At 61.2% G+C, this 25,726-nt stretch overlaps 2 protein-coding genes and 1 long non-coding RNA gene across 9 annotated transcripts; 1 reads left to right on the top strand and 2 right to left on the bottom strand.

The window, feature by feature from the left end:
- Positions 1-1,752: 1,752 nt before the first annotated feature.
- Positions 1,753-12,667, bottom strand: AP5B1 (adaptor related protein complex 5 subunit beta 1). Of its 4 annotated transcripts, XM_047691955.1 has the most exons (5): positions 12,534-12,667; positions 7,197-7,249; positions 5,633-5,785; positions 4,465-4,632; positions 1,753-4,361 (listed from the first exon to the last, which is right to left on the bottom strand). In XM_047691955.1, exons 4-5 carry the CDS (start codon positions 4,612-4,614, stop codon positions 1,875-1,877), a joined length of 2,637 nt encoding a protein of 878 aa, XP_047547911.1. In that variant the 5' UTR covers positions 4,615-4,632; positions 5,633-5,785; positions 7,197-7,249; positions 12,534-12,667; the 3' UTR covers positions 1,753-1,874. The 4 variants fall into 4 exon arrangements, with proteins under 4 accessions (XP_047547911.1, XP_047547910.1, XP_047547909.1 ...); XM_047691954.1 differs by lacking the exons at positions 5,633-5,785; positions 7,197-7,249; positions 12,534-12,667 and adding an exon at positions 5,347-5,599; XM_047691953.1 differs by lacking the exons at positions 5,633-5,785; positions 7,197-7,249; positions 12,534-12,667 and adding an exon at positions 4,977-5,226.
- A 98-nt stretch (positions 12,668-12,765) lies between these two features.
- Positions 12,766-23,398, top strand: OVOL1 (ovo like transcriptional repressor 1). 4 transcript variants are annotated; one of them, XM_047691962.1, is made up of 5 exons: positions 13,606-14,219; positions 14,475-14,518; positions 19,665-19,882; positions 21,732-21,921; positions 22,170-23,398. In XM_047691962.1, exons 1-5 carry the CDS (start codon positions 14,173-14,175, stop codon positions 22,463-22,465), a joined length of 795 nt encoding a protein of 264 aa, XP_047547918.1. In that variant the 5' UTR covers positions 13,606-14,172; the 3' UTR covers positions 22,466-23,398. The 4 variants fall into 4 exon arrangements, with proteins under 4 accessions (XP_047547916.1, XP_047547915.1, XP_047547918.1 ...); XM_047691960.1 differs by lacking the exons at positions 13,606-14,219; positions 14,475-14,518 and adding an exon at positions 12,766-12,896; XM_047691959.1 differs by having other exon boundaries at positions 13,605-14,518.
- Positions 14,523-23,483, bottom strand: LOC125078788 (uncharacterized). The gene is made up of 4 exons (XR_007120977.1): positions 23,397-23,483; positions 21,801-22,354; positions 17,609-17,695; positions 14,523-14,895 (listed from the first exon to the last, which is right to left on the bottom strand). It is a non-coding gene; the product is annotated as an uncharacterized LOC125078788 (long non-coding RNA).
- Positions 23,484-25,726: the final 2,243 nt, after the last annotated feature.

Here is a 25,726-nt window from a genome sequence, read left to right on the forward strand (position 1 = left end):
GATTCAACAATTCTTCTCCTAGGAGTGTGAATCCCATGGAAACTGTCACATAGACACAAGGAGGGGACATATATGACACCCACCGTGACAGATTGTGTGGCAGGGGTCGGGGAGTTGGGGGCCTTTGGGGCCCAGCACTGGAGAACTGGGCAGATGCATAGATGACTAGACAGATGGAAGAAAGGGTGGCTGGTGAGTCCTTACACAGGCCAGTGATCTCCATCTTTGGCTAAGGATTAACCCTACATCCTGCGGCTGAAGGCAAAAAGAGAACAGGCAGATTTTCTGGACTCCCCCGTGCTGGAGGTCTGTGGGAGACATACGGCCCACTCACGGGAAACCCTTTGAAGGACATGGATGGAGGAAACCAGGTCAAGGCCGTTGGGCAGCTTCAGGGGCTCAGCCTTTCTATTGGGTGCCAGACGCAGGTTTCGTGGGGGTCAGGAGGCCCTGCTGGAAGGCCCATCCACCTGCTGACGTCCGGGCCCGCCCCTGGTGCTGAGAGAAATCAGACTCCAGCCGGGGCAGTGGGCTCTGGAACTCGGCGGTGCCAGGGCTGGCTCCCAGAGGACCCTCCTTGAGCCTTCCCAGCCACCTTGGAAATAGTTGGTTATCCGCAATCCCTTTCTGCTGCAAACAGCTGGACAAGCTTGTGTCCTGGAACCAGCCCCTTCCCGATCAGCTGTGGCTGGCTCAGCTCCCACAACTGACTACTGTGCCTCAAACTTGGGACAGACCTCCTGATCTGACCTGGAAGAGCCCCGCTTGTCCCAAACCCTGCTCTCCCTTCTGGTCCTGCCACAATCCAGAGGGCGGGACTGGCCCCCAGGAACCTGGGGGCTGGGAGCCCGAGAGGCAGGGACCACGGAAGTTAGGCCCCAAGCTCCTGGTCCTTCTGGGGTCCAGCACTTCCTACTGTCGCTCCCGCAGCCTCCTGAGGGCTGGCCCAGGCCTCTGTGGCCCTCCCGCCCGTGCAGCTCTCGCTTCCGACGGTGCGGTTATGGAAACCTGCTCCGAGGTGACAAAACACGATTACTAACCAGCTGGGTGACCACAGGAAAATCATTTAACCCCTCTGGCCTACAAATTTCCTCTTCTGTGGGGCCCTGCTGAGCTGTTGCAAGCACGGCGGGAGGCATAGTCTGTGGAAAATACCAGCGCGGTGCCTGGTTAGCAGAGCGGCTTCGCAATACGTTTGAAGCCGAGATATCTCACATTATTTGGAAAAAGGCCAAGGGGAACGAGCTTGTCTAACCTAGAAGATTCTTAGGTCCTCAGGTGGGGTTGGGGGTGAGGAAAAGTCAGCTTCGTTGTAGCCCACACCTTGGAGCCTCTCTCTCTCGGCTCCCGAACTATACTGACCAGCCCTTCCTAGAGCTGGTTCCAGTCAACGCAGCATGGGGACCCCCTCCAACCCCGGGAGGGGCCACCGGACCACTGCAGCCTCCTCTGTTTCTGGCCTTTGGTCAGACATCCTAGCTAGGCTGAGCTCCCGGGGGCAGGGACCGCGCAAAGCTTGGAGGAGGCCCAAGGCCGGCTCCCACATTCCTAAGTTACTGCAGAGCTTCCGCGCAGGGCCTGACCCTCTTTGGGAAGCAGAGATAGGGATGCTTTTTCTCCCATTTGTGGGGAAGGGCAGCAGCTCCCCCTCTGAAGGTTTTCCTGGAGCCTCTCCTCCCCCAACCCCCCTGTGCATGCCCCCAGCCAGGGCTCAAAAGGAAGCACACCCGTGAAGGTCATTAGTGAATATGTTTTCCTTTTCTCGCCCCCCCCCCTTTTTTTTGCTTTTTAAGAAACGAGCCGCAGGACTGTGTTCTGGCCCTCAGGGCCCCCCCTGAGCAAGACCGTCTCAGGGTCTGGCCTAGCCTCCGGGTTCAGCCAGCGGCTGAGAGCCCACGGAGGTAATCCCCGGCCAAAGGCAGCACAGCCCAGTCGTCCGTGCGCAGGGCCACAGGCACTCCGTCCGCCTGGGCCACCTCCAGTCGCAGCAGCAGCCTCGAGTCTGGGGGCAGGCGGATGGCTACATGGTAGCTGGTGGGGGGCTGGGCCACCACCACAAAGGGCTCCAGGTGGCGGGACACCAAGGCCTCCAGCCCCTGCGGCCCAAGAGGGCACCAGAGGCGACTCTCGGCTCCCTTTGGCAGGCAGGAGTCCCAGAGCTCCTCAAAGAAGCCCTGCTTGTCCCTGTCCTCGGGGACCTGGGGGAAAGGCAGGAAAAGGTCCTCGAAGTTCACGGGCACGGGCGGCAGGTGGGCGTGGCACGTGAGGCCGGCGGGGGTGGCGTACAGGGCGCGCACGCCCAGCTGCGTGGGAGCCGGGAGCCGGGGCTGCAGCGGCAGGAGCAGCGGGCGGCAGGGGCGGCCCGGGCGCAGGCAGGGCACGTGGACCGCGTCCAGCGGCGCGTACAGCTGGCCTTGCACGCGGAAGCGCAGCTCGAGAGAAAACACGGGCTCCAGCACCTCCACCTGGAGCTGCAGCACCGGGCCCGGGCCCGCTGCTCTGCGGGGCCCCACACGCAGCCGAATTGGGGCCGGGGCCTCCTGCACCATCAGCACGGCGGCAAAGCCCTGGTTCTCGGCCACCAGCGAGGAGGTCAGTGCCGGTGCGGCCAGAGAGGGGCCCAGGGCCACCCCTAGCTTGGGCCCCGCCAGGTGGGCCAGGAGGATGTAGTAGAGCCGGGCGTGGTCTCGTCCATCAGGGTCCTCCAGCCGCCTGGCCAGTGCCTGCAGCAAGTCGGTCAGGCCTTCTCGGACGCCCACCCGCATCGAGGTCCTGCAGACCCGCAGCAGAGCCTGCTGGAGGCCCCAGTCTGTGCAGTGGGCCGCCGCAGCTCGCAGGAAGCCTAGGGTGGCACTTGGAGCATTCCCATCGGCCACTTTCGCCAGTATCTTCAGGTGCCAACGAAGGGCCTCGTCTCTGCCGGGTCTGGACACCACCTCCTGTCGCAGCACCACTCTCAGGGGCTCTCCCAGCTCAGGGCCCACCCTATCCAAGAGATCCACAAAATGGGGAGCCAGCGCAGGCCGGGCTCGGTATAGCTCGGCCAGCCCGTGGGTCAAGGGCGTCAGCACCAGAGGTTGCGTGGCTAGGCAGCGAACGACCAGGTAGGAGGCCTGAAAGCAGAGAGCAGCCAAGGCCCGGGGACCCCCATCCAAGGCTGCCCTCTGGCGCAGGCCAGCCAGCAGCTCCCCTAGGTAATGCTGGGGACTCCAGTCCTGGCCTTTCTCCTCCTTTTCTTCATCTTCGGCACAGAGCAGGCACAGCAGGTGCAGGCGGGCCAGGAGAGCCATCGGGTCATGGAGGAGACTGGGCAGGAGGCCGCGGCCCAGCCGGGGCCCCAGCAGCAGGGGGGCGGCCTCCTCCCCTGCAGGGCCTAGTGGGCAGTTCTCAGGGAATCTCAGCAGGCAATGCAGATAAAAGAGGTGGGCAGGTAGGGGCAGGGCGGGGTGCTGGGCCGCCAAGGTGAGCCTGCGGAGCAGCAGGGCCTCATCCTGGGCTGTGAACAGGGCTTCACCAAAGGCCGCCTTGAGTGCCAGCACGGCATGCAGGAGTGCCAGCTGGACCGTGCCCAGCAGCCGTACCAACTGTGGCTTGAAGAGCACTGGCGGCTGTCCCCGGAGACCCCGCAGAGCCCAGCCCAGCAGCCACAGAAGCTGGGCCTGAGCCACAGGAGTGAGTAGGTAGGAGGAGTCCAGAAGCTGGGCCACAGCAGCCCGCAGCTCCCGGGCCTCCTCAGGACTGGGATCCAGCACTGCAAGGCCACACTCCTCCTCTGCGGCCGCCGGCCAGCTGGGTGCCTGGGGCTCCTCGTGGGCATCCCCCTCCTCAGCTAGTGCCCAGTTCCAGGGACCACCTGTGGTGGGCGCATCTCCAGCCACAAGCAGGCCCTGCAGGCCGGCCTTGGCCTTGGCCCGTATCACCAAGGCGTTGCGCAGAGCGAGTGCCAGCAGCAGGCTGAGCGGCTGGACCGGGCCTTCCTGCCCTAGCAGGGGCCGAAGCAGCCCCAGGCAGCCCCCCAGCAGCCCAGGCTTGCAGCTCTCCAGCTCCCGCAGGCACTCACACGCCGTGGCCTGCAGGGGGCGCAGCTCTGAGGCGGGGCCAAAGCCTCGCCCCAGATCGCGGCCCAAAGCCAAGCCAAGAAGTAGTGGCAGGAGCCGGCGGGAGGCTCCCGAGGTGGGGCCCAGCGCGTCTCCAGCCGCCAGGGCTGTGGTGGCCGCCAGCAGCAGGGGCCGCCGCAGGGCTGAGGGCCGTGGGGGCAGAAGGACCAGGGTGTCCAACAACGAGGTGGCGGCTGCCTCGGCTGCAGCGGCGTCCGGCCACAGCTGGGCTGGGTACTCCAGGCTCAGAGCCAGCAAGGAAACCTGGGGATGGGAGATTTAGGTGGGAATCACGAAAATGTGGTTCGAGCGCGGGGGCCTGAGGTGACCAGATGGCCCAGGGCGGGGGGATGCACGCAGGGCCTACCTTGGTCTGTTCGCTCAGCTTCTCACTTCTCAGTTCGCTCAACAGGTCACGACCCAGATCCTCACCCTCGGGACCGGCCATGAAGGCGGACGGGCTGGCCCGGAAGGCGCCCAGGCGCTGGGCCCAGGTTTCCCGGCTCAGGGGTCCCATGGTGCCGCACCCAGATCCCTGCAAAGAAGTGAAGGAAGGTCAGGCCCGCGGCCGCCAGAGGGCGCCCGAGCACCTGCACGCACCCCGAAGGGGCCGCCGTCACCCCAGGGCCACCTCGCAAACCCCAGCCGCCCCCTGCCACGCGCAGACGCCAGCGGGGGACCCCGCACCCGGACCCCGAGATGAAACCGAGAGGTTTCGGGGGCGACGCCGGAGCGGGCAACCAAGGGTCCCCGCGGGGCAGGGCCGCCGGCGCCCGGTGCGTGCCGAGAGCTCATTACGCCGCCCGCCCGCTGCCCGCACCGAAACCACAGCGCCGCCCCGGCCCCCGGCGCCGGCGGTAACGGGCCGGCCGATCTCACCGCGCCTGACTCAGCCGCCGCGGGCGCTCGGGCCGGCCGGCTCCTTCCGGGCGGCGGCGCGCGGCGGGGCGGGGCGCGCGGCGCGTGGGCGGCGGGGGCGGGGCCGTAACGGGGCCGCCGCCTCCCCTCCCGCCCGCCAGCAGGTGCCGACTCGCCGGTTTCGCTGGGGCTGAGTAACTGTCCCGCTGCGCGCGGGGCCCCCCTTCCCCGAAACCGCCTCAGGCCCGGGCAGAGGCGGTGGAGCTGGGTGGGCCCGGGCTCCCGGATGCCTGGGTTCCTTCCGGGCGGGGGCTGCGATCCCAGGGCCTTCTGACAGCCCGGGCCCGCCGCGCCCGCGATGATGGCCACCAGCACGTCCCCCCTTCCCCACCTGCCGGCGTCCGGGCGCTCCGCACCCTGCGGAGGGCGTGGGTTGCGGGTCTCTGGGCTCCCAGGGTGTCCGCTGGGGGGTGTGCAAGGTGCGGTCCCAGAGCGCCCGCAGGAAGTGCTCCTCGCAGCCCCGGCCGAACCGGTCCGGCGGGCGCCTCCGGGCTTGGCTTCGCTTCTCCGACGCCGGCCCGGTCCACCCCCCCCACCCCCCGGCTGGGCTTGGGGGCGCGGAGCCGGCGCCGGGGTCACCGCGGGCGGAAGCTGCTGACCTTTGCCTTAGGCCATACCAAGAGCTGACAGTCGGCAAGGGCAGCCTAGCCAGGGTAAAGCTGGCAGGGCAAGGCCATAATCCTGGAGGAAGCCGGAAAACAACGGGATGCCGACGTGCAGAGTGGCAGGGCCGGGTGGATCACAGGGCCGGAGACTTCGCCACTAAAGACCTCGGGCCAAGCGGTGCACCAATCCAGCACTCTTGGAATTCCAGAGGGCAGGATCTGAGCTGTTTGGCCACACTCGGGGGTCGCCTGTAGCTCACAGAGCAGTGTCTCCTGGGCCCGGGACCGCACGGGCGGATGCCCCATTGACCGCTGGCTTCTGTGGCCCAGAACTGCGGGCATCCAGGCCCCACAGGCTACAGTAAAGCCTTTAGCTCTAATTAGCCAGCTTTGAAGATGAAACAGATCTGAGCTCCCATGTTATGGCTGCTGCCAACTTTCTCTCCTTTCTCCAGGCTCCACAGGCCCCTCCCCACCCTGTCCTGCTGCCCACCAGATGGGAGGTGGTAGGGAGTGGTGGGGTAGAGAGCGCTGGAAAAGAGGCTCTCTGGGTGCCGGTGGTGCCAGGGATGCCAGGGGGATGGAGACAGGGATCCATCCCGAGGGACAGGTCCAGCTGGAAAGCCCAGTCCCAACTCTGGCCCTGGCTCCATGGTTGACTCACAGGCGGCAGCCCCAAACCACTTCCCTCTAGGTGCCTCAGTTTCCCCATCTATAAAATGGGAATGCTGACTCCCGCCCAAGAGACTGTGGGGTGGGGCAGCCCGGCTAATTAAACCTAAGATGAAAGAGGCCAGGATGAGAGCAGCCCTGGGAGGGAAGGCAGCTTGGGGGTAACAAGGAGCCTGTCTGGTTTCCCTGTCTGAGGCCCAGAGGGTGCTGATAACCACAGGCCCCTAGCCCTCACCACTCACAGGGAGGGAGGAATGATTATTAAACCTCTTTTTACAGTTGGGGAAACAGGCTTCAAAGGGTCAGGAAGTCTGCCACTGGCTTTGGCCCGCATTTAGCCTCTGACCTTCAGCAGCGTTTCTGAGCTTTGGCTCCTTGGGGCCAGGGGTCTGGAGGGAGGGAACCTGTGTGTGTTTCTCGATGTGGTGGGTGCATCCACACGGACTCCCAGGCTCACAGCCACCCTGGGGTACCCGGGGATGGCTACCATGCACAGATGAGGAAACGAAGGCCCAGAGAAGTGCAGTCACTTGCCCCAAGTCATAGAACCCCTAAGAGGTAGAGGCTAGACCTCAGCAACAGCCCCGTACCGCCCCTGACGCCCTCCTTCCACATCAGCTACCCTCAGCCCTCGGAGGGTGTCCAGGTCCTGGGATGGGCTTTCCCCTTGCTTGCCTGCCCAGATGTCCCTGCCCTGTTCCCCTCTAGGACTGTGGCACTGGTCTGTCCCTGGCACAGGCCAGGCAGAGAGTTAAGCTCAGCCCATTAGCACTGAGCGCACGATCATTCCCAGAGTCTGCAGTCAGCGGGCCTGCCGGGGAAAGCGACCCCCCAGCCAAGAGGGCCCAGGTGTGGGCCGCAGCCAGGTAGCAGAGCAGGGAACTCCCCCACTTGAAGTTCACACCTCATTCCTTCTCTTTCTGCTGAGTTTCCAGCCTCCAGGGTGTAGCCCAGCTCCTGGGAGATAGACACAGGCTTGGAAAAGGGAAAGTCAGTTTTCTGAGGGGTCCTGAGCCTCAGTTTTCTCATCTGTAAAATGGGGACATGGCCAACCCCTCTTCTCAGCACTGGGTGCTCCCTGGGGATACAGGGATGTCTTAAAAAGAACACCTCAATAGGCAAATCCATGGAGAGCAGAGTAAGAGATGCCAGGAGCTTGGGGAAGAGAGAAATGGGGAGTGACTGCTAACGTGTACAGCGTTTCTTCTGGGGTGATGAGAATGTTCTGGAAGACCGTGGTGATGGCTGCACAACTCTGTGAAGATACCAAATCCCCTGAAGTGTATACTTTGAAAAGGTGGATTTTATGGTCTATGAATTCTATCTAAATAAAGCTACTAGAATGGTGTTAAAAGAAAAACGGCCCCTTGTATACAGAACTTACGACGCGGGAGGGGACAATAAACAGGACAAATAAAAATTTCACAAAGTAGAAGATGCTGCCAGGAAAACAGGACGGGGTAATGGGTGAGGCGGTGGGGGTGGGGACACTTGGCTGAAACCTGAATGACAAGAGGTAAGCAGTCATCAAGTGGAGAAAAGCCTTCTGGGAGGAGGGCACAGCGGAGGAGAGGCTGGCACAGGACCAGGTTCTGGCCCGCTGGGAGGATGGCGGGCACCCAACGTGCTGGCGTGCGCAGAACCAGCAGGAATGGAGAGGCCGGTGGTTGGGAGGTCGGGAGGGACCAGAGTGCATCAAGCCCCCAAGATGTTATTCCAGCTGCCATGGGAGCCACGGGAGGGCTTGGGCTGGGGGGAGACAGCTGGCTGGGGGTGGGGGAAGGGGCTTTCTGTGGCCTTGGCCCAGGGTGGCAGCTGTGGATGGAGGTGTGGGCATATGCAGCTGATTTGGGAACCCCTGGGACTCAGCGGCGGGAAGATGTTAGGGTGACAGAAGAGGGGGGGCAGATGACCCTAGGCTTTGGCCCTGAGTACTTGGTTCCAGTCTCCGTGGTGGGGAAGGCCGTGGGAACTGAGGAGGGAATCAAGTCTGGCAGGCCAGATGTGCAGCCACCGTGGAGAGCCTCACCTGGGTCCTTGGCCTCCTCCAGCAGGAACTTTTGGCTTCTCCCTGCACAGCTCCAGAGGCTCCAGATGGCCCAGAAATGCTCCTCCTCTGGCTACTGCCCCCTGCACCCCCCAGCTCCGGCCGAGGGAGCCTTTTGCCCACCTGGACATCGGGACAGTTGGGAGGCCCACAGGCAGGAACTCTGCAGAGGTGAAGGGTGGGTGTCCTGACAGCACTCATGGTTGCTCAGGGGCCTGGCTGCCTCCCCGAGGCTATTGTTACCTGGCGCTGGAAAGGCCACTGTGTGAGCCACACAGAGGCCTTGGCGGCCGTGGAACCATCAGCCTGCTTGATGAGTCTATTTCCAAAGGCTGCTGGACTTCCGGCAAAAGCAAATCAACATCTCTTGACCTCTCTGAGGAACAGAGCTGAACTAGGAGCCCCACTTTACAGATGTGTAAACTGAGGTCCTGACAGGTTAGGTGGCTTGCCTCGAGTCCCCAGAGACTAAAAGTCTGGGGCACCCCAACTCCAGGCCCTTGCCTGTTTGTCCTCGCAGCACATCTCATCTGGGAGCCCTTCTGCCTTCAGCCTCCCTACTTCCCAGCCCCTGCCTGCCCTGCCTCTACCCCCTCCCGGCTCCCCTGCTAAGCCTTGTCTGGGAACAGGAAGGGGTAGTTCAAGACCTTCTCCATCTAACTCCTGCCCCAGATCTTTCTAGGTTTCTCAGGCTGGGAGCCCGGCATTCAAGCCGGGAGCCAGCCACGACTTTCCAGGGATCACGGTCCTGGCTTGTTTGCTGGAGTTCTGCCTTCCTTCACTCCCCTGTCCCAGCACTATGCCAACAAGAGAGGTCCACTCAGAACACCTAGAATCAGAGCTCATGGCTCCCTTTGCAGATCGCCAAGGCCACCATCACACCCCTGCTCCGATAGTAGCATCCTTACCAATCTCTCTAGTACTCCGTTCTACCACAGCCTCCCACCATGCGGAGCCTCACGTGACATGGCACAGCCGCCTCTTCGACCTCAGTTCCCACACCTGCCATCCCCTCCCAATACCACCTCGTCTTTTGGTTGACCTCATGGCACTAGGCTCACTCCCACTCTGGGGCCCCAGGTGTTCCTTCTGGGGATCTGGTTCTCCCGCCTGCTCGCCCAGCCGGCCCCTACCTCTTGTTGAGATCTCAACACCCCCACCTGTGGCTATCCCATCACCGAAGTCATGCATTGCACTAAAACTTTCCTTCTTTCTCTGTCTGCCTGGCATCACAGAGTCATCAGTGCCAAGAAATGGTGGGTGTTCGATATTTGTTGACTGAACGAAGGAGTGAATGAATGACATCTGACACTGTGTGGACAGAACAGAAGGAGCCTGCCCTCATGGAGTTCACAGGTTAGTTCGGTGTTTATCCAAGTTCACGCACATTGTCTCATTCTAAGGTGGCTCAGGAACCACAGACTACACACCAGCAGCCTATGGGGCAAATCTGACTTGCAATGGTATTTTCTTTGACGTTTTCCATGGGTTTTTTTTTTAAGATTTTTTTTTTTTTTTTGAAGGGAGACTGTGTGATTCAGTCATTAAGGGTCTGCCTTTGGCTTGAGTCATGATCCCAGGATTCTGGAATCGAGCCCTGCATCGGGCTCCCTGCTCTGCCGGAGCTCTGCTTCTCCCTCTCCCACTCCCCCTGCTTGTCTCTTGCTGTCTCTCACTCTGTCAAATAAATAAATAAGATCTTAAAAACATTTTTTGAGCCAACTTTTAAAAATTGGTTGATTTTACATACAAACCTGGATTTTTGGCTTCTTTTAGAAAATGGACAGATGTGGCCACACTGGGTTTCTTTGTTCAAATGACATGATTATTACTGCCCTTTTAGACAGCCACATTCTGCACCGTCCCTACCGCTCTCTCCATCTCTCTCTCCCTCCCTGACAGCCTGCGTCAGTTGCCTTCAGTCGCTGAACCTGCCCTATTGCTTTCCTTCTAATAAATTTGCTTTGTATCCATTGCCTCTACCAAAAGTTGGAATGCGAAAAGCTGAATGGGTCACATGAGTCAAGAAAAAGAGATTTCTTTCATCAACAAGTATTTATCAATAACCCACTCTGTGCCAGGTACAACGGTGGATACTGGATACCAGAGATATAGCAGCAGATAGCATGGGTGACTATCCCTCCTGACACTGTGTGACATTCTTTCCACAAGTGGAGACATTTGGGTTGTTCCTGACTAACCTCCTCCCCCCAACAAGAAAGATTGTGCTTCTTGTGTCCAAGGTCATCTGTGCAGACTTAGTTTCCACTAAGCACCTACTGTGTAACAAGCCCCGGGCAGGGTCTGGCACAGCCAAAACGCTCAATAAATATTTGTTGACTTAATTAACTAAATCTACTTCCTAGACACACTGTGTTGGAAAATGTTTCTCCAGGATTTATTCAAAAAGTAAGGTGCTCACTTCATGCCAGTTGAACCAAAGGGTGCAGGTAAGAAGGGAGGGGTGACAAAGTATGTTTGGGGTGCACGAAGGCAGAGCCTTGGGAGAGGAAGGGGCAAAGAGCAGCACCAGCTACCAGAGCCCACAGTGACCCCAGGAGGTAGGTGACAGGATTCCCAGGTGATAGACTAGGAAACAGGCTGGAAAGGAAAGGCCTTTGGCCAAAGTCACAAGCCCCAGGAGGGAGTGAAGGAGGAAGCCACCTGTTCCTGAAGTGCACACTCTCTCCGCCCACCTTCAGGGGCTCCTGGACCACCTATGGGGGGGGATGTAAAGGGCCTGCCCCAAAGTCGGTAGCCAGGCTTCTGTTCCCCTTTGACTCCTGACTTTTGGAATTGTGCGAATTCATTTATCAGACTCATTTCCTCTTAATCTGTTCCAGCAAATATTTAACACATGGAAAAGGTGTATGTGTGGTAGAGATCCTGAAATGTTTATTTTATATGGGGGTAGACGGAGAGCTAAAAAGAGGAAGGGGTCCCATTCCTGACCCCAGGAGGCCAGCCAGTAAGAGAAGCCCAAAGTGTCACAGTAACTTGGAAAGCAACAAGCACTCCGAGAATGGTCCTCCCTCCAGCTAAACCTGGGGGCTGGACAGAGTTTGTTGAACGGTTGGGGGTGGGGGGTGAAGGGGAGGGTGTGTGTTCCCAGGCTGACCCTCAGCCAAGGGTGGGCTGTTGCCAGAAGCAGACAAGAGCCCTCTGCCTTGCAGGGGCCAAAACCAGGCAAAGTAGGTTGGGCACCTGAAATCTGGCCCTTTGGGACCAGGATGAGGGTGTTTGCGGGAGTGTAAGCCCCAGTGACGAAGGCGCTAGGGTCTTACGGATCTCAGTGGACTCGGAGAGGTTTAAACGCCCCTTCCTCCACGAAGCCCTCCTCCCTTCCCTGGCCAGAAAGCGGGCTGGGGCGGGGACCGGCGGTCAGGTCTCCGCGGGCACTCTCCGCTGTACAGTGTGTACAGTTTGTACAGTGGCCGCGTCGTCCCCGCGGGCCCGCCCACCAGCCTACGCACTCCTGGAGCCTCGCGTGTCTGCCCGCACGGAGCCGGAGCCCGGCAAATACCACTTGGCTGAACCACGAATTGCTCAGCCGGGCCTTCGGGATCCGGGCCGCCTGGGTCCAGGCCCGGTTCAACAAGTGTGGGTGGGACCGCCCGTTCCCGCCCGACGGCTTCGCGGCTCCCCCGGCGCCCCGGGCGCGCCGAGCCTGGCCGGGCCCCGTTGGGCGAGTTTCATTTCATCCCCCGCAGAGCGTGCGAGCGCGGGTGCACATAACGTTGCCCCCTCCCCTCCTCGGCTCCCCCCGAAACTCCGAAGCTTCCGTTCGCCAAGCACTAGCTAGCACTCCGGGCTGGGGGGGGGGGTGGTCCCCGGCGAGCGGGCGGCGGCCGGGCGGGCGGGGCAGCCGGGTGCTGGGTGCCCCCGCGCCGGGCACCCCCCCTCCGCCCCCGCCCGGCCACCCCGCCCAGGCCGCCAGGCCACCTCACTGGCAGCGGAATGGAAACCGGTTCGACAGGTAACAAATAGGTGGGTTGTCACCGTTATTTCCCAACGCATGCGCCGTCGCTCCCCGGGACGCTCCAAGCTAATTAGCTCAGATCACCCCCCCACCCCGCCCCAGCCACCAACACACACCGCCGCGAGCCAATAAAGCGTGAACCCGTCCGTCCGGCTCGCACTTTAAGACTTCCCGAGCAGCCGCGGGGGACGCCAGTCGAGCCGGGAGACGCTTACCTGCCGCTTCCCCCGCCGCGCGGTGCACCTGGCCGCAAGGGCCTCGGCCGGCAGGGAGGGCAGCGACCGCCCCGAGGAGTGGGAGGCGGGCGCGCGCGCCGTCCCGGGCACCGTCTCCCCGCAGAACGTGGGGGGCACTTGGGCGACTCGTTCCCCGAACCGCCCCCTCCCCTCCCCGGCCCCCCGGCTCAGCCCGGGACAGGTGGGACGGCTCCCGGCTGTAGTTGCGGAAGCGGACGGCGCTGGGCGAGGAGGGTGCGAAGATGCCCCGCGCGTTCCTGGTGAAGAAGCCGTGCGTCTCCACGTGCAAGAGGAACTGGAGCGAGCTCCCGGACGAGGAGCGCGGCGAGATCTACGTGCCAGGTGAGGCGCGGCCAGCCGCCCCCCGAGCCTGAGGCGCCCGAGGGGCCGGGGCAGGGGGCCGTCCGGGCGGCGTGCGTGCGGGGCGCAGCGGCGCGGAGCCGGGCGGGCGGGCGCAGCCGGGGCGCCCGATTTAATGTTTAAGCGGCCGCGGCCCCGTTAGCCCGGGGCGCGGGGGGAGGGAAGAAGGGGGGGGAGGGCAGGGCGGCGGCGGAGGCGCCGGCTGGGGGCGGGGGCCGGCGGGAGGGGGCGAGGGCCGTTCCCAGGCCCCACGGCTGGGCCGGGGGCGGACGGGTCCGTGGCGCGCGGGTCCGCGCGGGTCCGCGCTCGTCCGCCCTCCCCTCCACCGGCCGGAGCCGCGGCGCAGGGGAGGCAACGGGGTGTGTCACCGCTCCGGCGACCCTCCACTCTCACGTCGTAAATCTAGAAAGCGGGGACTTTTATGAGGCGGGAGGAGGGCACTGGAGCGATGCCACCTCGGGGGGCAGGGAGCGAGCTGGAGCTTCAGCCGCAATTTGTGCAAAATGTAGGAGAAAACTCGTTTAAGCCGCCTTCCTGGATCTCTCCGTCTTTCCCACACTCCGGTGGCCAGAAGGTCGTGGTGGGGGTCAGGCCGCCAAGGGTTCCCGGCCGGCCCCCTGCGGAGTGCACGGAGACCCGTGGGGACGGTTTCTGGCTGCGCCCCGCTTGTCCTGGGGGCCAGGGTGGGATCAGGTCTCACCGCCGTCAGAAACGCGCCTCCTTGCCGAGGACATACTTGCAAAGGACGCAGCTGAGCGGACAGTGCTTTTCATGAACCCAGTCCCCCGCCAGGGGACCGCTGGTGCGCCCAGCCTGGTTTTGGAGGACGCCTTGAGAGCGTCCGAGTCGCCTTTGAATGAGTAACCCGAGTTGTTTCTCTCTCCAGTGGCATCTTCCTCTGGAAGGCCTGAGAACACTTTCGTGCCTTCTATCCTCCTCCACCCCCAAGAAAATCTTTGGTCAGGAGAAAGGCAGCTTCCTTCCGAACTCCCCCTCCCCTCGCCTTGCGGGTGGGGCGGGGGCCTCGCTGCACACCCAGCCCAGCGCCTCCAAGGGAGGTGGAGGTGGGGGGCAGGGGTTGTAATTAACCAACCGACTTTGACCCTTGATCTGCAGGCTCCCTGGCACCGCCCCAGGCCTTGCACGAAAGTGGTGAAATGAGGGCAGTGAGGGGCCCTGTACCAGCTCCTGCCTCAGTTTCTCTCCTAGAATAAACTGGCAGAGACAGTGGGTGTAGTGGTGAGATCTCTGTGACCTGATGGGCCAGGAGCCAATGGCCTGTGACGATGCTGGGATGTTTCTCAGGTTATCTCAAGGGCCTTGGCGCTGCTTCTAGAGCCTCCTTAAAACAAGGGGAAACTGAGGCCAAAACGCAGCTCACCTGAGATGGATTAGGATGTGGGCCCAGGATTCTGTGTATATTTTCCTGCCTGACCAAGTTCCTGGCAGGCGGGTTGGCAGTGGTGGGGGGGTTCCCACCTCTAGAAGGGCCGGGAGAGGAACCGAGCCCCCTTCTTCACTCCTGCCTCCTCCCTCACCTGTGTTTGTCTTGCTGCTTAGCTGCGCCTTCGGATCTGATAAACTGAACTTGGACTGTGTTAAAGGTGAGCTGAGCCTTGTGGGAGACTCAGTGTGCTGTTATTTTTAGTTTTATTTCACATCCCAATCAGTAACAGATCATGTGTTGACTTTTACAAAGGACAAAGAAATTCCGTTTGTTCAAATCATTGACTTCCTTGCATCCTGGTGACTTTCCCCACCAGAGTTCTGGTGGCCCTTGTGGGAGTGGTGGGGGGTGCTGTCCCTGCAGGGATGGCCAAGGGGGGCTTCCGGGTGGTCTGGGCCACCTGCTGCTGGTGTCCAGGGCAGGGAGCTGTGCAGGCCTCTCTCGAGACAGGATGGGCCCATATGGTTGGGTCCGGGTCTAAACCTGGAGGGCACAGGTGAGCGTTTGCCCTTGTCGTTCTGGGGAGGGTGAATCCTGTGGGGTGAAGCAAAGGGTAGAAGGCAAAGCACTTAATTTAGCTTCTAGAAGCCATGTGGCCCACTGGAGAGTTTTCCCACAGGTTTTGGAAATGAGAAAGGGAATGTTCTCGGGCCACGCTTGGGTGCCTCAGATGGCTGGAGAGGGGGGAGTGTGTTTTGTGGTGGTTTGTCCCCTGGCTGAGCCATTCCATCACTAGCCGACCATGACCCCAGGAGCCGGCTGGGCACGTTTCCTTCACCCCACCTCACAGACTCAGCACTTTGTGACCAGCTAAGCATTGACCCTGGTCCCACTGGGAGAGGCCCTGCGGGAGCTGGGGAACAGGGAAGCCTTTGAGGTCTGACCTTCCTGCCAGACCCTCAGAGACCCTTAAGGCATCAGAGAGTCCCTGGGAGGAGACACTTTTACTGGCTGAAGGCTCAGGGCACCGGTGTGACCGGCACTCTAGCCTCTCTCCCTGAGGCACGATTCTAGAAGTTCCCATCTCCAGGGCAGAACCTTTTCTTGGCCTCATTCCCCTTCCAAAGCCAAGGGGAAAAGCCCAGAAGCGGGCACAGGGGGCTGCGAGGTCATAGCAGAAGAGAGGCCGCAGGCTACCTCTCTGGGCCCAAGAGCCCAGCCTGAGCCCTTCACGTCCTGCCCTCCTCTCCCAAGGCGTTTCTCCCTTGTTCTAGCAATAGAACAGGGAGTAATGCTGGCTTCTCGAGAAGGAAGCACCGGTACCCACTAAATTCCATCTCTTGGACTAAAGGGGAAGCCGGGGAAATGGAGATGAAGCCCCGTACTCCAAGCCCTTGCTGAGCCACAGTGGAAAGTCAGGAAGGTGCTTGAAGGCAGATGAGCCTAGGAGCAGCCTGGAAGCCAAAATGCCCTGCTCCCAGATATGGGCATCCCAGGGCCTCTTCTAGGCCTCCCTGCACCCCCTTCCTGGCATTGGGGCCTCTGCAATCTGTCTCCCCAGTTCACCAGCACGCGCTCGCCCCAGGGAGGCAGCCAGGCTGAGGCAGGGGAGATGGGAGGTGCTCAGCCCGGAGCTGGCGAGGCAGGCCAGGAGCCTGGCTGCTCACTGTCCAGGCCGAGGTGGACCGGCTTCTCAGTCCGCTCTGGGCCCCAGAGTACGTGTGTTCGGGAGGGAGGGACTGAGGGCTTGGCGGGGAGATCCGGCCTCCAGTGAGGGTCATTCTTCTAATTCCTGGGAAATGCTGGCAGGGAAGGAAACGACTGCTATAGTCTCCAGGCAGCAAGGCTGGGAGCACAGAAAGCCACCCAGTGAGTGGGGACGGAAGAGTAACTTGGGCCTGGGCAGTGGCCTAGATGGGGCTCCTGCCTGTCCCATGGGGCGCTGTCCCATATGCTGCCAAGCTGTTTGCTCCCGGCTGGGGTGACCCAAGACAGACTCCTGCCAGACCGTTTGTCCCAGAAAGAAAGCAGGTGAGGGCAAGTCCTCTGGGCACAGGGAACACTAGAGCGAGGGTGGCCACTGTTGGTGGTCACTTGCAACACGTTCGGAGTCCCACAGCGGTGCCCGTCCCCATGCTGGCTGGAAGAGTGGGGTGGGGGGCGGCAAAGGGAGGCACAGTCCGCAGCTGGTCAGGGCTGCCCACCCTGGCACAAGGGCCGAGGTGCCCGGCGCTGAGGGGCCCGGTGTCAACTTTGAAAGGCAATTGGGAAAGGGGAAAAAGAGATTGCCTGCGAGAGACACTTGGCATTCACAGGATGGAAGCCACAGGCCCGTTGTTTCCAGGGCTGCCCATCTCTACCAGTTGGCTGGCCCTCACTGCCTTTCCGGCACTGCTACCTGACCTGCAGGGGCGGGGGGAGAGGGGCATGGGGAACCCCTGCCTCTCCTGATAAGGGGGCAAGGCCACCTCACACCAGCGTGGGTCTTGCTGATACATGGTCCCGCCCGATTCGGAGCTGAGTCACAACCCACCCCCCCCACCCCTCGCCAACCAGGTCAACCCCAGCCCCCCCCCCAGTCCCCCTCCTGGGTCAGGGGTCAGGCATCCTCACATGTGCCTCACCTGCTCTCCTTAGAGAGCAGCTCTGACCGGAGGCCTGGCGTGGGGTAGGACCTGGCCCTCTGGCCAGCGTGTGGCCAGCAGCATGCCGTCTGGGGTGGGGACAGGCTTGAGAGAGGGGACTTGCTGAGGATGAGGAGTTGGGGAGCTGGCCCTTGGCTGGAAAGCTGCCTCGGGCCCCCTGGGCCCTCCACGTCATCCCACAGAGGTGAGCAGGGCCAACAGAAGGGGAGCCCATGAGCCCCTGCGGGAATAAGTAGGGAGATGGCCCAGCTGGTCTGGCCCCACCGCACTCCGCAGCTGTGGGCGAGCGATGTGTTGCCACAGCCGCCTTGCCGGAAACATCTAATTAGGGGACAGAGAGCAGCACAAGCAGGGCCCGACCAGTTCTGCTTCCTCCTCCTGCCTCCAGGTGCCACCCAGTGACACCCAGGGACAGGAGCGGCACGCCGATGAGCACTCCGTGTGCGTGTTGCGGCGGCGGTGGCAGGGTGTGCTCCCAGGGGTGGCGGGAGGACAGGTTTGGCAGGCGGGGCCGAGGCAAACATTCCCACCCTGGCACCCTATGGCGGCCGTCCAGCCCCCGCTGCCCCTGGCTCGGGCGAGGGGTGGGGGTAGACCGCCACCAGAGCCAGGGGGAGCCCAGAGTGACAGCTCATTCTGAGCACAGACGGGTAAGCCCTCACCTGCTGTCACTCCTCCCTCTGCCACTGCCTGGGCGGGCGCTGTGGCTGGGCTCCCACTTCCAGGAGCTTCGCTCAGGCTTTCCGATACTGAAAGACAGAAGGGGGTAGAGTTTCCTGTGGGTCTCTACCTGGATTGAGAAATGGAAATTGTCATTCAGCTTTGAATTCTCGGCCAAGATCTCTCTCCAGTGGCTGGTAAAGCGGCCTCAGAAGCCGCCAGCACTCTGACAGCCCCCACCCGGTGTGCAGACCGCCGTCACTTGTGGGGAGGCCTGAGGGACCCCGAGAGCTTGCCCCCCCACCTCCCAACACCCCACACCCCCCACCAGCCTCCCAGGGTTCCGAGGGAGGCGCCATGCCAGCTCAGAGGCCGGGCCTGGGCCAGGCACTGGTGAATCAACACCCGGAATGAGGTGGCTCATTAAAGTCCCCCGGACAGACGGACGCCAGTGCCAGCAGAACGGGTTCTGGGCGGCAGGCAGGCGCATTCTTCCCTTGTCAGACCTTTGTTGTGTTTTGAGGGGGCGAGAACCAGGGCCTCTCCCGAAACTTCTTTGGTGCTTTCATATTCACCCTTCCTGCATTAGTAGCTCCTGGGCCTTCCTTGTCTTACCTCCAGCGCCCCCATCCTGGGGCCGCCCCTCCCTGGGTCCCCGGCCTCTGTCTCAGTAGCTCCTGGGCCGGGGGTGCACTGGGCCTTGTCCGCCGGTCTGAGACCTACACTGGGTCTCCGAAGTCCATCTCCTGGAAGCACCCTCATCCTTTCCTTCCCATGCCCCTCTTGATTTATCCTTTTGAAGCTTGGAAAATGTTCCTGGCTTATGGCGTTTAAGGACAGCGGATCCTCGCACACGGCGAGCCGCTCAGACGTCGGGTCCTTTCCATAAATACAGCACAGGGCTGGGAATGTATTTTTTCTTTCTTAGGATTTTCTTCATAACATTTTTCTTCTCCAGCTTACCTTATCCTTATGACACATAGAACATGCAAAACGTGTGTCCCACTACTGTTTCTGTTCTCGATAAGGCTTCTGGGCAGTTAACGTTCTGGGACAGCCAGAAGTTACATTAGGATTTTTGATGGTGGGGGTGGGACTCTGCCCCTAAGCCCTGCCCAGTTAAAGGGTCAAGTGTATAGAGTTTAGCCTTTCGGGGAAGAAAAAGACTGATACATTAAAACATTAGCTAGTTTGGCCCATCTTTGGTCCCCTCCATGTCGCTCAGGCAGCGCGTCCTCCTCCCTGCTCCATTACGGGGACCAAGCCTCTCTGGCCCCGTTCAGTGTGAGCTGTCCCTGGCAGGGAGCGGCCGCCACCGAGGGCTGCCAGGTATCGGTGCCTTGGAGGGCGGAGGCTGGGAGCCCAGCCCTCAGTGTGCCATGGCGAGCAAGCGGTCCCCGCTGTGGGGCAGGCTTGCATAAGAGCTGGGCACGGCGCCCAGGAGACCGTTCCGCGGCATCCACCTGCTGCCGTCTGACCTCCTCCCTGCTCCACCTCACCTGGCCTGTTTGCCTACCACACTTGGCCAGCGGGAATGGCGAGCCTAAGAGCCCCACAGAGCTGCAGCAGCAGACACCAGCCAGCCCCGAGGACCACCCGCTCCCCGCAGGCCAGCCGCTAAATCGGCCTGTAGAAGAAGCCCAGGTCCGCCCAGGCCAGGGGCCAGGGATGAATCCCTGGACCCAGGGCCTCCACTGGTGCCCCCTTGTCCAAGCAGGAGCACGGATGAGACCTGGAATCCAGAGGGACTGGCCCAGGTGGGCCAGGCGGACAGCTCTGGAGGGATAATTGGCGGGGCAGGTTCTGTCCTCCCAGTTCCGCTAAGACACAAATTACTCAGCAGGCAGGCCTGTGGGCTGTGGTGCTTGGCGGGCGTCCCCTGTAATTACCTTAATGGGGCAAGAGGGAGGGGCAGCAAGCACGGGCTGGGGACAGCCTGCCCTGCCAAGGTGGAGGCTCCCGGGCCCAGCCCACCCACTGCCCAGCAGCTGTCCGGAGAGACCCCTGGATCCTGTTCTCCCTGCCAGACCCCTCACCTGGCTGTTCTTCTCTCTGCAGTCAGTCTGGGCTTTTGCCCCCCACAGCCCTACCGGGAGCCAGAGCCATCGGTGGCTGAGCCCCCGTCTTGCCCCCTGGTTTTGGACATGAGCCTTCGGGACTCCGGCTATGGTGTGGCCCCAGGGCCCTGCGTGGTGGCCCAGCTGCCCTCCGAAGACACGAGTCGTTTGGCAGAGCGCCAGAGCAGAGACCACGGCTTTCTGCGCACCAAAATGAAGGTACCGAGCCTCAGACCGTCTCTGAGGGCCAGGAGCGTGTCTATAGACCTATGTCTGGCCTACCAGACTGGGTACGGTGAGACCCAGGCAGAGGCTGGCCTTGGATCTGGGCCCGGGTTTCTGCCAAGAAGCGGACCCAGCAGGGCACAGGTTGGGGTGGAAAAGAAGAAAAGTAGGTCTAAAGCGACAGTGTTGTACTTTGGGAAGAAGCGGCAGGGCCTCAGAGACATTTCACCCTTGGGAGTCTGTGCTAGGAGTTGCTTCGGTTTGTTTCTGGCCTTAAAGGGAGCCACCTCTTTGCAAGCCCTAGGAAAAGGAGGGGACAGGAGCCCGGCTCCGCCCCTTCTCCTGGCTTCCCCTCCGTGCTGTGTTGCGCCCAGAGTGAGCTCTGGAGTCCACCTTGTGGTTCACTGTCCCTTGAGGCAGGTGCCCTGCGGTTTCCCCCTCCCCCAAGTGTGCCACTTTTGTCCCCTTTGGCCTCTGAGGCCTCGCATCGAGGGCAAGGCCAGGGGAGCCGCCCGCTGCACTCAGCCTCAGCAGTGGGAACCGTAAGGAGGGTAGGAGGCAGCAGAAATGCCCCTCTTTTGAGGAGCACGCAGCCAGTGAGGCTGTCCCTGGCCAGGCCCGAGTTCCTGAAAGGTCTAGGCTCTCAAAGCACCTGCCAGCAGCGATCTAGTGGAAGGGTTCTTGTAGCCCTGTTCTCTGTGCCAAGCACTGAAGAAAGCTGGCAGCAGAAGGCCCTTCCTTCTTCTCTTCCCCATGTAGGCCAAGTGCATGTTGTAACTAGAGGGAAACCACCCAGACACAGGCTGGTCAGGTGGCCAGGGAGCCAGCACACTGGCCCTGAGTCCCTGTGGGCCTTCCTGTCATCTCCTGGACCCTGGTTGGTAGGAAGGGCATGGAGAGAGGGCAGAGGGCACAGGATGGCAGGTGCACCCGAGGAGTGGGTCTTGACCTGAAAGGTCTTGGCTGGTCGGCAACAGAGGGCCTTTCCCTGGGGCCTGAAGCGGTAGAGGAGGAGCTGATGGGTGGGACGGGGTGGCAGGAGGAGGGGTCAGCAACAGGGCCGCCCACAGAACACAAGCAGCCTCTGGACGGTAATGGACATGGAGGATGGAGACCACGTTTCCCTGTGCGGGCCACGCGGCTGGAAAGGCACGGCTGTCACTCGGAGCTGCATCCTCTCTGAGGGGCAGAGGGTGGCCAGGATTTGCTTCCAAATGATCCAGGGCCAGGGGCTAGGTTGGGATGGAAGGATAAAACAAGACCAGCCCTAAATGCTAAATGATGGTCACTGTAGTCATGGTGCTCATCTCCGTGTCTGACAAGATCTGAGATTTTCCGTAGTGACAGAAGAAACGAAGAAGGTGTATAAGTAAGAGGGTCGTGAGGATGGCAAGGCGCCTCCCCTCACACCGCGACGGGCCTGGCTCGGTACAAGCAGGGGGCTGGGATCCAGGCTCTGAGCGGCGGCCCCAGAGGCCGCATCCTGGTCGTCCTTGGTCCCACCTCAGAGGAGGCGAACAGAGGGCACAGGTGCAGAACAGCAGCTTTGAGCCCCGCGGCAGGAGCCTTCCTGACAGGCGGTGGTGACCGGCCGTTCGCACAGGGAGCCTGTTGCAGGTTCTAGAGAAGGCACAGGGGCTGGGCGGCCGGGGGTTTGGGAAGCCAGCAGCAGCCCGACCTCGGACCCAAAAGCTCCTTCCGGCCCCTCCCGCGCTGATCTGTGAGCCAGGGGCACAGAGGTGCCGCCTCTGGAGGGCGAGCTCGGCGGTCCCCGGGACCATGGCATGCCCCCATGCAGCCCACGCTCCCCGACGGCTGTCGCAAACCCCATCCTCGCCCACAGGTGACCCTGGGGGACAGTCCCAGTGGAGACCTCTTCACCTGCCACATCTGCCAGAAGGCCTTCACCTACCAGCGCATGCTGAACCGCCACATGAAGTGTCACAACGACGTCAAGAGGCACCTGTGCACCTACTGCGGGAAAGGCTTCAATGACACGTTCGACCTGAAGAGGCACGTCCGCACCCACACTGGTGAGAAGAGCCCCTGGGAGTTCCTGCCCGGCGGGGGAGGGGAGATCCACGGCCTGGGAGAGGGTGTCCTGGAACTTAGGGCAGAAGCCCCCAGTAGCTCATGGGTTCGGTCCCTCAGGGAGCTGGAGACGGAGCCGGCCTCCTCTGCTCCTCCCGCCCAGAGTCAGGTGGCCTGGCCTTTCTATGTCAGGGAAGTGGCCCACGGGCTTGCCGTCAGCTCCCTGACCCCCACACGCTCCTCCCCGCAGGTGTGCGGCCCTACAAATGCAGCCTGTGCGACAAGGCCTTCACGCAGCGCTGCTCGCTAGAGTCCCATCTCAAGAAGATCCACGGTGTGCAGCAGAAGTACGCGTACAAGGAGCGGCGGGCCAAGCTGTACGTGTGTGAGGAGTGCGGCTGCACGTCCGAGAGCCAGGAGGGCCACGTCCTGCACCTGAAGGAGCACCACCCCGACAGCCCGCTGCTGCGCAAGACCTCCAAGAAGGTGGCCGTAGCCCTGCAGAACACCGTCACCTCCCTGCTCCAGAGCAACCACCACCTCTGAGCGGCCCCGCCCGGCCTGGGTCGCCTGCCCGCTGCCCGGCGGTGACAGGGCCTAGAGCCCCCTGCGGCTCACATGTCCGCTCAGGCCTGGTGCTGAGCTCTGCTCACGTTTGCCTTTTTGTCTGAGGGGCAGAGGCCACTCTGAGCCTGGACCAACGTGGGCGAGGCCCAGGGTGCCTTCCCCGTGAAGCAGCCCGCCTACAGTGAGAAGACTTCCTTCCCAGAGGACGGATGGGGATGCTCGGCGGCCATGCTCCTCCGGAGCGCTGAGCATGGGAACAGGGCCGCAGCTCCCCCCAGGGCAGCGGAGGGAAGAGCAGGGGTGGAGAGCGGCTGGGCAAAGCAAGGTGCTGAGGGAGCTGGCGCCCGTCTGCCCTGCAGTGTGCCTAAGGCTCAGGGCCATGGGGGCCTTGGCCCTTCCCTCAGGGTGGTGCATACACTGTGCACAGCCGTGGACGCTCCTGCACACACAGGAGGCCTTTCCACACATCACCTCATTTTTAGGAAACCGACAACAAGGTGCCAAGGAAGTTTTATTTCCTTTTTTTTTTTTTTTGACACATGTACAGATATTAATATATTTTTGGTGCCGATGGTGGCTATTTTTAAGAGAGGATGGAGCTGGCTTTGTTCCCTCTCCATGCAGTTCTATTTATCCTGGACATTTCATACCTCCTCTGTGCCTTGGCTCTGGGGGCAGGTGGGGGGGCTGCCCTAAGCCACCCCCACCCCTGTACCTCCCGAGATATCTCACCAAAGACCTTCCTCCAGTCCTGCCTGGGGGCTGCCCATCTGCTGGGGTAACGCACTGCATTGGCTACTCCCCCTCCCCCAGGGGGCTCTGCCTCCCTCCTACATCCTTTCAAGGCCTGCCTGGGGCTTACCAAGAACCTGTTTGCCTCCTAAAAATGGACCTTTTGTGAACAACTCACCGTTGTGGGGGCCAAGAGTTTGTCCAGCAGCAGCTGTAGCAGAAAGGCCTGTGGGGTGATGAGTCCTTGATCCACAGAGTCCACCGTCTGGGACAGAGAAAAGAAAAGGACCAGGCTGCAAGGCCTGCCCTTTCCTGGGTTGAGTGAACAAACCTAGGGCAGCAGCGAAAAATTGGGACCCATCAGAGGCCCCTCGGGAGGGCAGCATTAGAGGGCTGACGAGTTATATTTGAGGCCTTCCTTTCTTTTTCACACGGCTGGGTTATGAACGCGTGAGGAACAAGCCATCCCAGAGCTGGTTGGCTCTACTGGAGGAAATCGGCCACCAGGCTCCAATGGTGTGGCTGGGTTTCCTGCTAAAAAGCAGGAAAAGGGGTGTGGGTCAAAAAGGAGAGAGGGGCAGGGCCGGAGCCAGCCTGCCGAAGAAGGAGAAGGCAAACTGGAAAGAGGTCCAAAGAGTGCAGCGGGCTGGGCCGGCCGAGCCCCTGGACAGAACCAGCCCCAGACCGAGGGGAAGGTGCTTCCTCTGACCGCCCTCCGACTGTGTATATTGTTCTGGAAGACTCCTGTTTTATTTTACTTTAGAGTGTCTGGGAGCTGCTGTATTCTGGAAGTTATATAGTATAAAATAACCCTATCTGGAAGCTCTGTTTCGTTTACATTTCTGTAGCCCTTTGTTACTGCAATCGGAGGGAGCCCTAACGCTCTGTGTTGTCTGTTTTATTTTATAACTTCCCCCCAACTATTAAAATCAAAGAATTATCGTTTTCTGCGTTTCTCCTTTTTTGTCTTATAGACCTCTTTTTCCACCCGCAGGGAAATCAATCAAAACGGTTGTTGCATTCTAGGCAAAGCTTTCCCCTTTTACGGTTACCAGTGAGCCTCAAGTCAAGCCGAGACTCTGACCTGCACGGATGGAGTGGCCTGCCCCTGGTCTCAGCACTCAGAGCCTGCCGATTGATCCCTGGGCCACTCGCCCCACCTGCCCTGTGCTCCTGCGTCCTGACGTGGCCCTCCGCCAGGCCAACATAGTCACTCGTAGTCCAGTTTCCACTTCCCTTCCTAGCACCTGCCAGGACCACAGAAGGAAGACAGTGATCCCAAATGACAGGGAACAAAGGTCACATCACTTCCCGGTCGGGCACCTAGTATCCGGCCAGCTACATCCGCACAGCTCGTGTTCTGTGCCGGGTGCCTTGCGTTTCACCCACATTGGCTCACTTGATCTTTTGGCCACTGCCCGGAAGACACTGCCATTCCCGCCGTGAGAAGTTGGGTAGTGGGCCTGGGTCTCACCATGAGCTCTGCCGCCACGACACCAGCGTGCAGCCCATCCCTCCGGGCAATTCAAACCAGGCAGGAATTTAGAGATTAACTGGCCTTCCCCATCACCTACCTAGGGTCACCTGGGGAGACCTGATCACTCTGGGGATTCAGTTCTGTGTTCATCCATCATGTCCCCCCTGCTAGATGAACAACCAAGGAGGAGGGCGGCTGCCGGTCCTGGGCCTTCGATGTGATCTTCTAGGAGGTGTGAAGAGGGTTCATGTCCTGGTGCTGTGAAGAGAAAGGAAAACATGGCTCTGACCTTTAAGGCTCCCTGTAAGAAGCCCAGAGGACTGCCAAGGGCCCCCAACCCTCCTTATGTCTTTCAGTAGCCAGAGGATCTTCATCACGAGAAGCCTCCCAGTGTGAAAGGCCAACCAAACCCCATTTTGATCTGTCCCGAGATGAGCCGAACCCATTGTTGGGAACCCAGATAATGCACCGCTAGGCCAACCTCAGGAGGAGCCGGGAGCCAGGCCTAAGCTTCTAGGAAGCCAGGGGTGGGGGTGCAGAAATGTTCCTGGGGCTCCCCGTGAGCTGCTACTTTCTCTCCCACTCCTTAGAACTCCCGCGTGGACATGGCTCCAAGGAGCCCTTCTTGTGGCATCAGGCCAGAGGGTCCCATTACAAGGCCCATCATGCTCTCCAGACCCAGTAGCGTGGGTGCCACGGGAGAAAAAGGACAAGCGCGGGGTGGAGGGTGCGCTTCCACTGACTGGTAGATGGGCCCCAGCCAGGTGGGGAGAAGAGAGGAATGGGGGTCAACATACAACCAAGGGCACAGGTGTCCCGGACTAGGAGTCTGTTGCATCTGAAAGAGTAAAGACTTCTTGGAAGAAGTGGAGGCCCAGCTGGGCTAGAAAAACAGGGGATCTGAACAGAACCGAAGAAAGGGGAAGGTGTTTTGGGTGGGGGCAGGGGGTGTGGGGAAGAGCGGGATGAAGCTCAGAAGGGAAGAGGTGTGGGCAGAGGGTCTCACTCTGTCCATCAGAATTCTGGCTGCT

The sequence above is a fragment of the Lutra lutra genome, chromosome 10 (genome assembly GCF_902655055.1).
Source record: "Lutra lutra chromosome 10, mLutLut1.2, whole genome shotgun sequence".
Taxonomy (NCBI): domain Eukaryota; kingdom Metazoa; phylum Chordata; class Mammalia; order Carnivora; family Mustelidae; genus Lutra; species Lutra lutra.

Coding starts and splice junctions, on each gene's coding strand:
- AP5B1 (XM_047691955.1), bottom strand. CDS start 4,614: ATGGGACCCCTGAGCCGGGAAACCTGGGCCCAGCGCCTGGGCGCCTTC. Junction 4,362..4,464: donor AGCTGAGCGAACAGACCAAG/GTAGGCCCTGCG, acceptor TCCCATCCCCAG/GTTTCCTTGCTGGCTCTGAG.
- OVOL1 (XM_047691959.1), top strand. CDS start 14,311: ATGTGGGCCCAGGATTCTGTGTATATTTTCCTGCCTGACCAAGTTCCT. Junction 14,519..19,664: donor GAACTTGGACTGTGTTAAAG/GTGAGCTGAGCC, acceptor TTCTCTCTGCAG/TCAGTCTGGGCTTTTGCCCC. Junction 21,922..22,169: donor GCACGTCCGCACCCACACTG/GTGAGAAGAGCC, acceptor TCCTCCCCGCAG/GTGTGCGGCCCTACAAATGC.